The sequence below is a fragment of the Puma concolor genome, chromosome C2 (assembly GCF_028749965.1).
Source record: "Puma concolor isolate L17-30 chromosome C2, mPumCon1.1.hap2, whole genome shotgun sequence".
NCBI classification, from domain to species: Eukaryota; Metazoa; Chordata; class Mammalia; order Carnivora; family Felidae; genus Puma; species Puma concolor.
The window spans coordinates 114,777,369-114,791,525 of record NC_141675.1 but is presented as its reverse complement, the minus strand read 5'-3'; the positions used below and the strand labels follow the sequence as shown (position 1 = coordinate 114,791,525).

The 14,157-nt window shown below is 35.5% G+C and overlaps 1 protein-coding gene across 4 annotated transcripts in view; it reads left to right on the top strand.

Annotated features, from left to right (window-relative positions):
• Positions 1–14,157, top strand: part of EPHA6 (EPH receptor A6) — an 889,565-nt gene that overhangs the window by 371,158 nt on the left and 504,250 nt on the right. For all 4 annotated transcript variants that reach the window (XM_025913797.2, XM_086675668.1, XM_086675669.1 and 1 more), the window contains one exon: positions 1,432–1,587. In XM_025913797.2, the coding sequence (XP_025769582.2) occupies positions 1,432–1,587 (156 nt within the window). The remainder of the gene's footprint in view (positions 1–1,431; positions 1,588–14,157) is intronic.

Here is a 14,157-nt window from a genome sequence, read left to right as displayed (position 1 = left end):
GGCTCAACCGACTGAACCACCCAGGTGCCCCTAACAGTGTTAATTTAGAAACTAATCAGCCGTGGTTTGTTTGAGACCAGAAACAACTAAGACTACCCGCTCCTCCTTCAGGACCTTGGCTGCATACTTAGCATAGAATCCTTTTTTTAGAGCCTCCATTCCTGTGAACATGTACACTGTAAACGACAACATGGATTTAATAAGCAAAGAGCGAATGAGGTCCAATAGAACATTTCATCACATAGTGATTTTTTTTTAATTTACTTATTTGGGGGCACCTGGGTGGCTCAGTCGGTTGAGCGTCTGACTTTAGCTCAGGTCATGATCTCACAGTCCGTGAGTTCGAGCCCCACATTGGGCTCTGTGCTGACAGCTTGGAGCCTCGAGCCTGCTTCACATTCTGTGTCTCCCCGTCTCTCGGCCCCTCCCCTGCTTGTGCTCTGTCTCTCTCTGTCTCTCAATAATAAATAAATGTAAAAAAAATTTTTTTTTAATTTACTCATTTGGTTACATTTTCATGGTTCTTGCCATATGTGTATAGTACATATACTTTATTTACTCAATATTTTGTCTACCTACTTTCGAAATTAGTTCAAAATTTTTAAATGAATGTATTTCAGTATAATAAACAGAAAAAAAATTTTGCCATAAAAAATAAAAACAAACATGGGGCGCCTGGGTGGCTCAGTCGGTTAAGCGTCTGACTTCGGCTCAGGTCATGATCTCACAGTTCGTGGGTTCGAGCCCCACATCGGGCTCTGTGCTGACACCTCAGAGCCTGGAGCCTGCTTCACATTCTGTGCCTCCCTCTCTCTCTGCCCCTTACCTGCTCATGCTGTGTCTTTCTGTCTCAAAAATAAATAAACATTAAAAAAAAAAATAAAAACAAACATGATAAAAATAAAACAATGTTATCAAACTATACGTAGATCTTGCTAAACTCTGAACATAAGGCCAGCTTTCCTTTTGTTAAAAAAATAAAAAGCACCGATAGGGCACGTGTTAAGATATACCAGCACCACACTAGGACTTTTTCCTTTAGTACTCAGAAGGACTGAAGAAGAAACAGAATGCAAATACATTTTAAACAGTGTGATTCAATGTTATTTAGTGCTATCTCTGAGAACTACACAAAATCATTTCCCTTACTGCCAGTTTAAGGGCATCCCTATGCTCTGGTAGACAGTTTATTTTGTATATGTTTGTTTCAGGTATGCTTTCTAAAATTAGCATCCTGAGCTGAAATGTGAAGTTACCATTATATTACTAATTTTGAATAACTAATTTCATTAAATGTTACCATATATTGACTCTTCTGTATATGTGTGACCCAGAACTCTGAGATTAAAGTGTGTATAAATTAAAGTATGTTGTACATGTGCAAATGAACTCTGGAAATAATAACAAAAATTATTTTTCCTGTTTTTACAGCTTGCAGACCAGGATTCTATAAAGCATTTGCTGGGAACACAAAATGTTCTAAATGCCCTCCACACAGTTTAACTTACATGGAAGCAACTTCTGTCTGTCAGTGTGAAAAAGGTTACTTCCGAGCTGAAAAAGACCCACCTTCTATGGCATGTACCAGTAAGTCTACACATTTTGCATTTGGAAATCCTGTTTTCAACCCTTTTGGTCCCTTTATTCTAAATTGTTTTTTAAAAAGATATACAAAATCCTGTAGCAACAGTGTTTTTTGTCTTTGATAGCAATGAAGAAGAAAGTTTCTCTTTCTTCTCAGCATAATTGCTTTTCATCTGCCTGCAAAGAAAGTGTTTATTCCTCAGAATTCACGTTGACCCATGACATGCAAATCCCAGTGCTGGTCTGAGACCCTGAAAATTTTCCCGAACCTTAGTCTGTCCTTAGGAGGTTAAAGCAGTTTAAGGCTACCCAAGAATTTATAAGCAAAACTTGTTCTTTGCTTCACCCTTATCCATTTTAAGGCACATCAATTTAGGACCATCAAGTTTACTATGTGTGTTGGGGAGCGGTGGGGCTTTCAGACAGAACTTTTAAAGTCATTGTGCTATTGTTTTGCAGAAAAGTTCTAGTTTTCCTTGACATTTGTCTTTAAGGGAAGGTATTTTTTGGTTTGTCCACATTTCACCTCTCACATTCTCTCCAGTTTTGGGGTTGAAACCAACAGAATATTAAATTTAAATGTGAAGGTTATTTTAATGCATGCGCTGAGAGTTTTAAATTATTTGTACTCTTTTATTATAAAGTATTGTGAAATATAGTTTACATTTAAAAAGTAAAATGAAGCCTATTAATGCATTGCTAAGCTATGCAAAAGTAAAATGTCACCTCTTAGATAGCTATAAAAGTCTTGTTAAATACATAAATAAGATATTATAGTGAAAATTTGCCCTTCTGTTTGATGAATTGGTGCCAAACTATTGCTTATCTTATCCAATTCCATAAAGGCAAAAATAGATTGAGAATTATATAATGTTAAATATCCCTTAGAGACGATGGTGATGTCTCATTTCTTTTAACTGATGCAGTTTGTAGATTTATCTTCATTACTACAGACTTTAATATAAAATATTTGTGTAGAACCCATTTAATAAAAATGTAACACATTCATTAGCAGATGTAAATTTTGCCTTCTGATTGTGAATACTGAGTGACCATTTTCTTCAGAAAATTGTAGCCTGGGAGATTACTACTTGGCATTTTTTCATTGGAATATATTTTAACTTAATAAATAGGAAGAGGAAAATTCAAAATATATTTTTCTTATCTAATTATGGAAATAGTTTTTAGTAGGAAAATCTTGCTGTTACTATACACAAAAAACCTCCTTGCATGGTTACTGTATATTATTATATTGTGGACAGCATACTTCAACTTAGGTAAATGGTGGTATTTCATATGGGTACAGTACTGCTAGGCAAGTATTTCTCAAAACATGTATTGGAAACTGGGTGGAACTTTGTAGGTGAGTGATAATTTTTCTTTTTATTCTTAGGAGGCCATAAATAGACAATTGACAAATTGAAGGAATACCCTTCAGTAAGGTAGCAGGGTAGACTTGCAGTTCTTTGGAGTCAGAGTCTGGTTAAATAAATAAATATTGGATGCAACATGGTCTATGAAGCTGGTAAACAAGTCAGTCATTGAATCAGAGATGTGTACTTATCAGCTTTGTATTTATGTTTTTAAGGGTTATTTCTTTTAAATATATTTCCTTTTTTATCCTTGGTATACAAATTATCTTTATATGTTTTTCCTTTTTTATCTTTTGTATGTTTTAATTTCATTTTAATCAGTAGATATCATTTGCCAGGGAACTGTAATTGTCTGATCTTTTGCCATCTTTATTAATGTCTTGTTCATGATGGATTTATTTTATTTTATTTCATTTCATTTCAGTTCATTTCATTTCATTTCATTTCATTTCATTTCATTTCATTTTAATTCCAGTATAGTTAACATACAGTGTTACATTAGTTTTAGGGGTGCAATATAGTGATTCCACAATGTCATACATCACCTGGCGCTCATTGTGACAATGCTAGTCACAGCTATCCAAGCGGAAGCAGAGAAAGGTTTGATACTGGTTATTGTTGGGCAGAGTTTTAGAGAATGGCATAGAGGTTGGCATCAAAAATTGAAAGAGAAGACCCTCCTAAAAGAGGTGAAAGCTTTAGTCAGATCTCCCTAGTCAAGCCCTAGGAGGCTCCCCTCTCAAGGCTTCTCTGTGTTACTTCCTCAAGGACTTCTGTGTGATGTTATAACAAAGACTTAGCATAGTGTATTTAAGCTCACCATCTTTGAGTCAAATTATCTGTGCATGATTCTCGGTGTTGGTACATCATGACTATGTAACCTTGGGCAAATTCTCTTCGCCTCATTTATCTCATGCATAGTGATAATAACAGTACTGTTATTAATAACAGTATGTAACTCATTCTGTAGTTACAATGATTAAATAAGTTAGTAGCTGAAAAGTGCTAAGAACAATACCTAGCACATAGTAGGTGCTACATACATGTTTGTTTAGCACAGAAAGCTGTTCTTTTACAGTTCATTTTGAAATAGGTTTTGATCAGCTAGTATTCAAACTATTACACAGTTTATGGTTGATACTACTATACTAGGCTCATGGATTCCATCATCTGCATTCCTACAAACTGAAAATATGTATATACTGAATTCTTGACCTTTTCACAAAATACATTAAGTCCTGTACCTCCATTGCCTATCTAATAGGCAGGTTTTCTGAAATACAGTCTGACTAGGGTGAGAGACCCCAACAGTTATTACAATATATACAGAAAAGGTAAGGAGCATAAACTCCCAAGTATCATTACTCCTAAATATCATAAACTTAGATTGTTAGGGAAGAAAAATCAGAAAATGACAAGGCAGGAGGTCATTGAAAATCAGACTTAAGAGGACCAGGATAAGTTCACTGAGATCTAGAACATTTGAGGCCAAGAATCAAGCAATCAGCCTTTCCTATCTTTCATTAATCACAAACAATAGCCACATTTTAATAGATACTTGCTTTCTTAACTGCTATATCATGTATCTATGAATTAGACATTCTTTATCACCTTTGTTCCAGTAGTGTATTATCTAAAGGGCAGAATTTGGGTTAGTTAAGCAGTCAGTGCCTTCACTTTCTGGGATTTTTGTCAGTCTTAGCATTTGAAACTGCATTCAGAGAATTTTTTAGGGATTTAAAAGGAGGCATATTTTCCCTTAGTATCAGAGGCATAGAGATTTTAAATGTATGAGTTTAAAAGAAAGTGAAGGACTGAAATGTTGGAAATGATAAACCAGGACATTTGGCTAGTAAATGGCCTACTAGGGAAAGATTTTATATATAGGTATAGTATGTGATCATATAATTGATATGATTTTTAAGGACTGTAAGAAGTCTTCCACTGCTCCTTAGTGCCATCATCAAAACTGTAACAGCAACCCTTAAAAATGTAATTTCACCATTAAGAGTTTTTATGATTTCTTTGCATTTTCAATGTAGAGATAGGTATCTTTTTATTTCATAATCTTGAGACACATCATATGTAAGATTTATTCACATAAAAAGTTGTATTAAGATTTTATTCTTTTAGAGCAGTTTGAGATTCACAACAAAACTAAGAGAAAATGTAGAAATTTCCCATAAATTTCCCTGCTCCTAGATATGCATAGCATTCCCTATTATCAGCATCTTCTACCAAAATGGTACATTTCTACAATTGATGAACCTACATTGACATATCCTAATCATGTAAAGTCTACAGTTTACATGAGAGTTCACTCTTGGTGTCATACATTCCATGGGTTTGGAAAATGTGTAAGGGCATGTATCCATCATTGAAGTATCTTACAGACTATTTTCAATGCCCTAAAACACCTCCGTGCCCCACCTATCCATACCTTCTACCCCCTAACTTCTGGATACCACTTATCTTTTTACTGTCTCCATACCTTTTGCCTTTTCCAGAATGTCATATAGTTGGAATCATACAGTATGGCTTCTTTCACTTAGTAATATGCATTTAAGATTCCTCCATGTCTTCCATGGCCAGATAGCTCATTTCTTTTTAGTGCTGAATAACTGAATAATATTCCATTGTCTGGATGTGACATAGTTTACTTACTTATTTACTTCCTGCAGGACAACTTGGTTGCTTCCCAGTTTTGACAGTTATGAATAAGCTGCTGTAAATGTGCATGTGGAGGTTTTTGTGTGGACATAAGTTTTCACTTTAGGGTAGATACTAAGGAGTGTGATTGCTGGGTTATATGGTAGGAGTATGTTTAATTTTGTTAAGAAACTACCAAACTACCATTTTGTATTCCTACCAATAAAGAATGAGAGTTCCTGATGCTCCACATCCTTGCCATCATTTGGTGATGTCAGTATTCTGGACTTTGACCATTTCTATTAGGTGTATAGTAGAATCTCATTGTTGTTTTAATTTGTATTTTTTCCCTGTTGACATGTAATGTGGAGCGCCTTTTCATATGCTTTTCATCATCCATCTATCTTCTTTGAAGTGGTGTCCCCATAAACAAGTGGTTACAATGAAAAAAAATGATGCCTTATATTCAAAGTTAATTCTTCCAATGGTGGTGGGCAGAAGAGTGACCTGATCCTCAACCTATTGGACATGGCTATTGTAGTTTCCTTCTTTGCCCTTTAGTTTCCACTAACTCCTTCCTCACAACCTATATTTGAATTTCTATCATTAAAAGAATACTCCAAGTCTAAAATTTTTTCTCCACAAAAAATATAATCTTGTTAAAGCAGGCTTTATTGGCTATGGTTACTTCTCCATTTTTTATTTGCTTTTTACTCTACTGTATTAAGATTTTTGCTCTTCACTCTAGGAGAGCAATTAGATTTTTTCCCTACCACTTCACATAAAATATGTAAGAAAAATTCACCAATTATCTTTGCCATTTTGTTTAAGTAATGTTTTTGTCCTGCTATTCATGGTATTTAACTCTGTTGTTTGAAACTCTCTGTTTCCTTTCATTCTAGGACCTGTTCACCCTTCTAATTTTCTCACCATTGTATTTGTCACCATTGATAGTTTCTCTTCTTTTCCTTACCTGTTAAATATTAATTTTCCTCATGTTCCTTTATTTGCTTTCTTATCTTTTCAATGTGCTCATTCTCATGACTTCAAATACTACCTTTAAATGGATGGTGCCTATATTTTTATTCATATCCTAGTCTTTTCTCCTAAGTCCAAAGTTGTCTAGCGAACTAATTGTGGGATTTGACAACCTATATGTCCTATAGAAACCTGCCCAAATGTCTGACCTTACATAATACCATATTCCCTTTGGTTATTGATCTCATGGTCCAAGATTCTGAGCTTGTTCTCATCCTTGGTGCCAGCAGTTTCTTTTACTTGAAATACTCTCCCTCAAAGTCTTCTTATGGCTGTTTTCTTTTTGCCATTCAGGCTCAAATACCAGCTCTTAGGACAAGCACTTCCTGACCAACCGTTCAAAAATAGAATTCCTCCCAGTACTCTTTTTAATGTCACTTTTTTTTAAAGATTAAAAAAATTATTATTTTTTTTGTGAGAGAGAGAGAGAGAGAGAGAGAGAGAGAGAGAGAGAGAGAAAGCATGTGGGAGGGACAGAAAGAGAGGGAGAAGGAGAATCCCAAGCAGATTCTGTACCATCAGCCCAGAGCTTGATGTGGCTTGAACTTATGAACCACGAGATCATGACCTGAGCCAAAATCAAGAGTCAGATGCTTAACCAACTGAGCCACCCAGGCTCCCCTGTGACTTTTTATTTTTTATGGATTATAACAGTCTTTGAAATTTCTGATTTATTTGTGCATTTCCTTCTTTGTTTATTGTTGTTCTAGCCCCACTAGACTATAAGACCCATGAGATCATGGATGTTCTTTCTCTCCTGTTCTCCAGCACTAATAATAGTATGTAGGCACTAGGCACTAGGTTCTGAAATTTATTTAGAATTTATTTGTTTGTTGAAGGAGTAGACTAATAATTTCAAGCTCAACCTGCAAAAGTCAGTTGACTGCTTTGTCTCTCAGCCTTCTCATCCACCCCAGCTTTATGTCCTTGTCCTGGGGAATCCTCATCTGTCCATGCATCTAAACCAGAAAGCTTGGAATCATAATTCTTGCCCAGACTTTAATATGTCCTATCAATATTGTAGACACAAGTACTATCAGTTCTGCCTCTTAGCATTTCTTCAGTCCATTCCTTCCTGTTATTTCCTGGCCCTATCCTTTTAGTTGAGGGCTTCAACTCACCCTTGGGCTAATTTAATAATATCCTGGCTAGTCCCCTTCCTTTAGCCTTCTATACCTCCAAATATTCCAAACTATTAGAAACAAAAATAAACCTTGATTGTATTACCACTTCCTCCTATGGTCTTTCAAAGCCCAACCTCCATTTGCCAAATTGTAAGTCAATCCAAGGACATTAAAAATCCTGCCCTGGCCTGTTTTTCTCCATCTCTATTTTTTTTTAATGTTTATTTATTCTTGCAAGAGAGAGAGAGAGAGAGCACGTGAGCACAAGCAGGGGAGGGGCAGAGAGAGAGGGAGACACAGAATCTGAAGCAGGCTCCAGGCTCTGACTTGTCAGCACAGAGCCCAACGCAGGGTTCAAACTCACTAGCCGAGCCACGAGATCATGACCTGATCTGAAGTCAGAAGCTTAACAGACTGAGCCACCCAGGTGCTCCTATGCCTCTCTAATTTTAACTAAATTAGGATCTCTCAAACAGCCCTACTAACCAGTTATATCAGCAACATACTTGCAAGCTTAGGCCTTCTTGATTTTTAAAAACTCCTTATGTCGTTTTTGCTTGAACTACAAAATACATAAAAGAAATTGTGAATAAGAAATTTAAAATGAAATACCAAAATGTTTTCTCTGAATTTTTAATCTACTTCATAAACCCTTAACTTTATTTCCCAGGTGACTAATTAATGTATATTCTGTACTTTGAAGGATGAACTGTGGAGGACACTTCTTCATGTCAGATCTTGGTCAATTAGGGCTGCCTTGAGAGCAGTTGAGAGCACAGGAGACGCAGCTGCCTGCCAAGAAATCTGTTATCAAAATAACCATCTAAGGCTTTTCTAGGCCAGAAGGGAAAAGTACTCACTGAGGTTAAAGACACAAAAGAAAATAAGAATTACCAAGAAAGTACTTGTCCAGCAGGAAAGGCAGAGAGCATGAAGGGGTCAAGAGAAATGAAGTGAGGGTCTAATACATGGTTGCATGAAAAGTTAGACATAATATAATTACACTGTCATAGCATTTTTACTTTGCTGTTTCTCTTGTGTTTAAATCAATAGGATTTTTTAAAAGCTTCCAAACAGATGCTGGAAGATTAACACATTCAGCAAACATTTGTGTTACCCACTTAGAAAGGTTCAAAACGTAAAATGTAAATCATATATATATATATATATATATATATATATATATATATGTAATTCTAATGGACATCATTAAGGATTTCTCTGTTTTTTTTCGTCTTCTAAATATGAATCAAGTATCTTAGGAGTAAACACAGTTTTTTCAAACTTCATTCTTAATATAAAGGCAAACTCCATGGTTTTGTGTCTTTGTATTTGACATACAGTGATGAGGAGTGACATAAACTTACAAAAGTTGAATTTACTTTTTCTATAAGGCTAATATTGTAAAATCGCTTCTTTATTGCTGGAATAATCTGCAACTTTAAAAAGTAATTATCTCTCGGTGCGCCAGGGTGGCTCAGTTGGTTAAGCATCTGACTTTGGCTCAGGTCATGATCTCGCAGTTTGTGAGTTCCAGCCCCGCATCGGGCTCTGTGCTGACAGCTCAGATCCTGGAGCCTGCTTCAGATTCTGTGTGTGTGTGTATGTCTCTCTCTTTGCCCCTCCCCTGTTCACGCTCCCTCTCTCTCGAAAATAAATAAACATTAAAAAAAATTTTTTTTAAGTAATTATCTCTCATTCTTATTTTGAGTAGAACAAGTAGTGTGTTGAGATGCAACAGGTGTTCTTCATTTGTGCTGCCCGACTCATGTCCCCTACTTCTGGGTGGGTACAGGATTTCGCACCCAGGGACCCCCACTGTGCTTGCTTTCTCTTTATTTTTCCCATATCTTTCAGTTTTCTTCTTCTCTTTTTCCTAAGCATGTTTTGCATGGAGAAAACGATTCTGGTTCCTTGCTTTTCCACCTCACAAGTGAAATACAAAAGTGCAACTAATTGTTCAGGTGGCTCATTGTAAGCACAATGTAGGAAGCACAACTTGCAGACACTAGAATGGGAGAAGTTGCAAAGGTGGATTTTCTTACTTCTAGAAGGCTATGTTATATTCTTGTCTTACTATAGAAAATAGCTCTAATTCACTCAATGTATTGCAATGGTATATTTTTAAAATTAAAATGATCCTTACGTTATGGAATAAATACCTGTATGCAATGAATCCCAGTTTCCCCAGTACTGATCACTGATGTAGGATATCTTTTGAGCTTCATAGAGTTTCCTAAATGCAGATAATTTAATCTTTATTTCTGTGGAGGTTCTTTTACCAAATCACCTGGGAGAGGTTCCTCTATAGAAAGAGATATTAAGTGGTCATTCTGCTGATGCTGGAGAATTGAGTTACCACTTGCTCTCAGGCCTCTAACAGTTGGAATCCAGAAAATATTGTACCATTCAGTATCATCTACTTGTACAAAACAAACCAGTTACCAAGAAGCATCCATAATTGGAAAAGAAGCATTCATTATTATCTTCACAGTGTTATACATTTTGAGAAAGGTTATTAATTTGCTTTAATCTATTCATTTATTGTTTTATCTTCCCTCCCAAGTTATGACTGTACTTAGTCTTTTCATATTTCTCTTTTCTATTTCTAATGAGTGTTTAATTAAAAATAATTGACTCAAACACAGAAAAGGCTACATGTAGGTGTGCATAATTTTTTTTATGGTATTAGGGAACTGGATGCTATTTCACTCAGAAGACACAAAGCCAGCCTTCTCATTATTTCATTTGTATTTTAGTGTGCTTTTATCATACATGTGGTTTTGCCATTTAACTCTTGACCTGTACAGCAATAATACATTTCTGTGATTCATACAATTAGTTATTCTATGGGTTTCCTTTTTTGTTTTTCTGAATTGATAAGGGTGGCCGATAACCATTTCTTGGAATTTTTCCCAGGTAAAATTATATCTGTGCTCTATAGCATAGAAATTTGGGGCCACAAGTTTTTACTTTTCAAATTCTTAAGTGTTTTAAGGAATTTAAAAGTTCTTAACAAATTTAAAATTTGAGAAGTTGTAAGTTCCTTCCCAATGGATAGAGACATGGGTGACTGCCCTTTTTGTTTATGGGTCTTTGTTAGTTAATCTCAGTTACTGTAACATAGTCCTTTCCTTCCACTTCTTTATTTTCAAGTTATATGAGTCTATCCTTCACCAATAACACCAGGATCTTGGAAAGATCATAACCTCAAACTTCCTATTCTCCAATATTTGTCAAAATTTGCACTATTTGAAAAATAATTATTGGAGGATTGCATAATGCCATGCATTCTATTTGTCCCCTTAGTAAAAGCACATGCTGCCTTTGGATCAGGCTGGACCAGGATAAACTTGTGCACAGTAATACAAATATTTCAGTGCAATATGTACCCTTGTTAAGTGTTAGTCACATCTTCTATAAATGGTGATGAATAACTACCTTTTGGGTTTATTGTGAGATGAATGAAATCATGTGAAGTAAGAAGTACACATCTTAGAACAAAATGAGTGCTCAAGATGCTGGCTATATTTTAAAAATTCATACCTATAAAAGTATAAAAGTGCTCATTTCTGCCTCAGCACCAATAGGAAAATGCCACAAGTGGGTAACACCTAAATTGGAAACTGAAGGATGAGTAGGAATCTTCCACAGAACAAAGGACATAAAGGAACAGCATGTACAAAAGCATTGACATGCAGCAAAAGGGAGCAAGAGACGTGGTTATGAAGACACGTGGTGACAAGGTTGAGAGGTTTAGCTTTTATTCTGGAAGTGAGTGGTATTTGGCCGATAAGATTTTTGTCATTTGTTTCCTTTAATTGTGAGTTTTAGAAGTAATGGAGAATCTAAAAAGAATTATCTAAGTCACCATTCACAGTACTATGAAAATGTTAATGGATAGCAAGTCTTTTTTTCTCTCTTTTTGGTAAGTTTATTTATTTTGAGAGAGAGAGAGAGAGAGAGAGAATGTGCATGGGAGAGGGGCAGAGAGAGAAGGAGAGAGAGAGAATCCTAAGCAGACTCCACACTCAGCACAGAGCCTGATGCAGGGCTTGATCCCATGACTGTGAGATCATGACCTGAACCGAAATCAAGAGTCAACTGTTCAGCCAACTGACCTACCCAGGTGCCTCAATGGATAGCAAGTGTTAATTTTGAACGTCGATTTCGTTACTGAAGTAGGTGCAAACATATTGAAGAAAATGAAAATACGTGAAATACAAAGAATTTGAAGTGTACTCACTGCTGTATTTTGAGCAATATTTATCTTAAAATTTTAATTTTCAATTGCTCTTCTGTATATAAAATTGTTTTAAAATGCTTTAAGATCGGGGCACCTGGGTGGCTCAGTCAGTTGAGCATGTGGCTTCGGCTCAGGTCATGATCTCACAGTTTGTGGGTTCGAGCCCCACATCAGGCTCTGTGCTGGCAGCTTAGAGCCTGGAGCCTGCTTCGAATTCTGTGTCTCCCTCTCTCTTCTCCTCCCCTGCTCATGCTCTCTCTCTCTCCTTCAAAAATAAATAAAAACATTTAAAAAATGCTATAACATTATTCAAGAACCTGCCATCAGAATGCAATAGATTTCTAATTTGTATGTTTTGAAAATTTGTATTTGGCAATACTCTCTAAGCAAAGCACTATAAGATACTTTTAATATCACATGTGTTTTTTACCTATAGGATGAATACATGTAGTAGAGTTAAAAAAATCTAAGTATAAAAAGACCTAGGGATCATCCTACCATTAGTACACTGTATGACCTTGACATAATTATAGTACTTTCCTGGGCCTCATTGCTTTATCTGACTAAATTGATTTATCTTCCCTCCAATGAGGTTGAAGCTCCATGTTTGTGATTACTTACCATTTATTTCCAAATATACAAACATTTTGTGAACAAAACTTAGAGCACAAAACTAAGCACAAGTGGCTTAGAGTAGGAAAATACAGAATTCTGTTTACAGATACACTTATTAAATACATTTTCCAAAGATCATATAGGAAGGACATTAGATTAATAATATGGCTATAGATAAAAGTTAAAGTTAAGAGCAATAATTCAAAGAGTAAGATGGCTTTTAGAGTTTTAAATTATGTCCATATGCAAATCTGGCAACCTATATTGTAGTACATTATTAAAATACAGAAATGTACTTTTTCATATGAACTATTCCTATGTGTTTATCTTTCTTTAGTATATTTTACAGTTTACTCATTTGCAAAATTATTTACCTAGACATCTCTAGATGGTTCAATATATTTTTTAAATGTTCCTTTTGGCATAGATTAACATAGAACAATTTTTCTCTCCTTTGTAAACTCATAGATATAAAGAAATTCCCATTTATTAGGTGACTGTACTATTATATGCATTTTTTTGATGTTTATTTATGTTACAGAGAGAGAGAGAGAGAGAGAGAGAGACAGAGTGTGAGCAGGTGAGGGGCAGAGAGAGAAGGAGACATAGAATCCCAAGCAGGCTCCGAAATCTGAGCTGTCAGCACAGAGCCTAATGAGGGGTTCGAATTCATGGACCACAAGATCATGACCTGAGCTGAAGTCAGATGCTCAACCGACTGAGCCACCTAGGTGCCCCTATTTTACTTTTTATTCAAATTCTAGTTAGTTAACATACAGTGTAATATTAGTTTCAATAGTAGAATTTTGTACACGTACAATACCCGGTGCTCATCACAGCAAGTGCCCTCCTTAATATCCATTTAACCCATCCTCCCACCCCACCCCCCAGAAACCCTCAGCTTGTTCTCTATAGTTAAGAGTCTGTTTTATGATTTTTCTGTCTCTTTTTTCCCCCAGTCATCTGTTTTGTTTCCTAAATTCCACATATGAGTGAAATCATATATTTGTCTTTCTCTGACTGACTTATTTCACTTAGCATAATATGCTCTAGCTCCATCCTAATCATTGCAAATTGCAAGATTTTATTCTTTTTGATGGCTGAGTAATATTTCATTGTGTATGTGTGAGTATATATATGTGATATATATTTATTATATCTATATCTATCTATATCTATCTATGTATTTATATATGTGTGTGTATATTTATGTGTGTGTATATATATGTATGTGTATATATATACACATATATATATACGTATATACATATATATATATATATACGTGTATATATATATCTTCATGCATTCCACAGTCAGTGGACATTTGGGCTCTTTCCAGAATTTGGCTAGTGTTGATACTCCTGCTATAAACATTGGGGTGCATGTATCCCTTTGAATCAGTATTTTTGTATCCTTTGGATAAATACCTAGTAGTGTAGTTTCTGGTTTGTAGGGTAGTTCTATTTTTAACTTTTTGAGGAACCTCCATATTAAATTATAGGGTGGCTGCACCAGTTTGCATTCC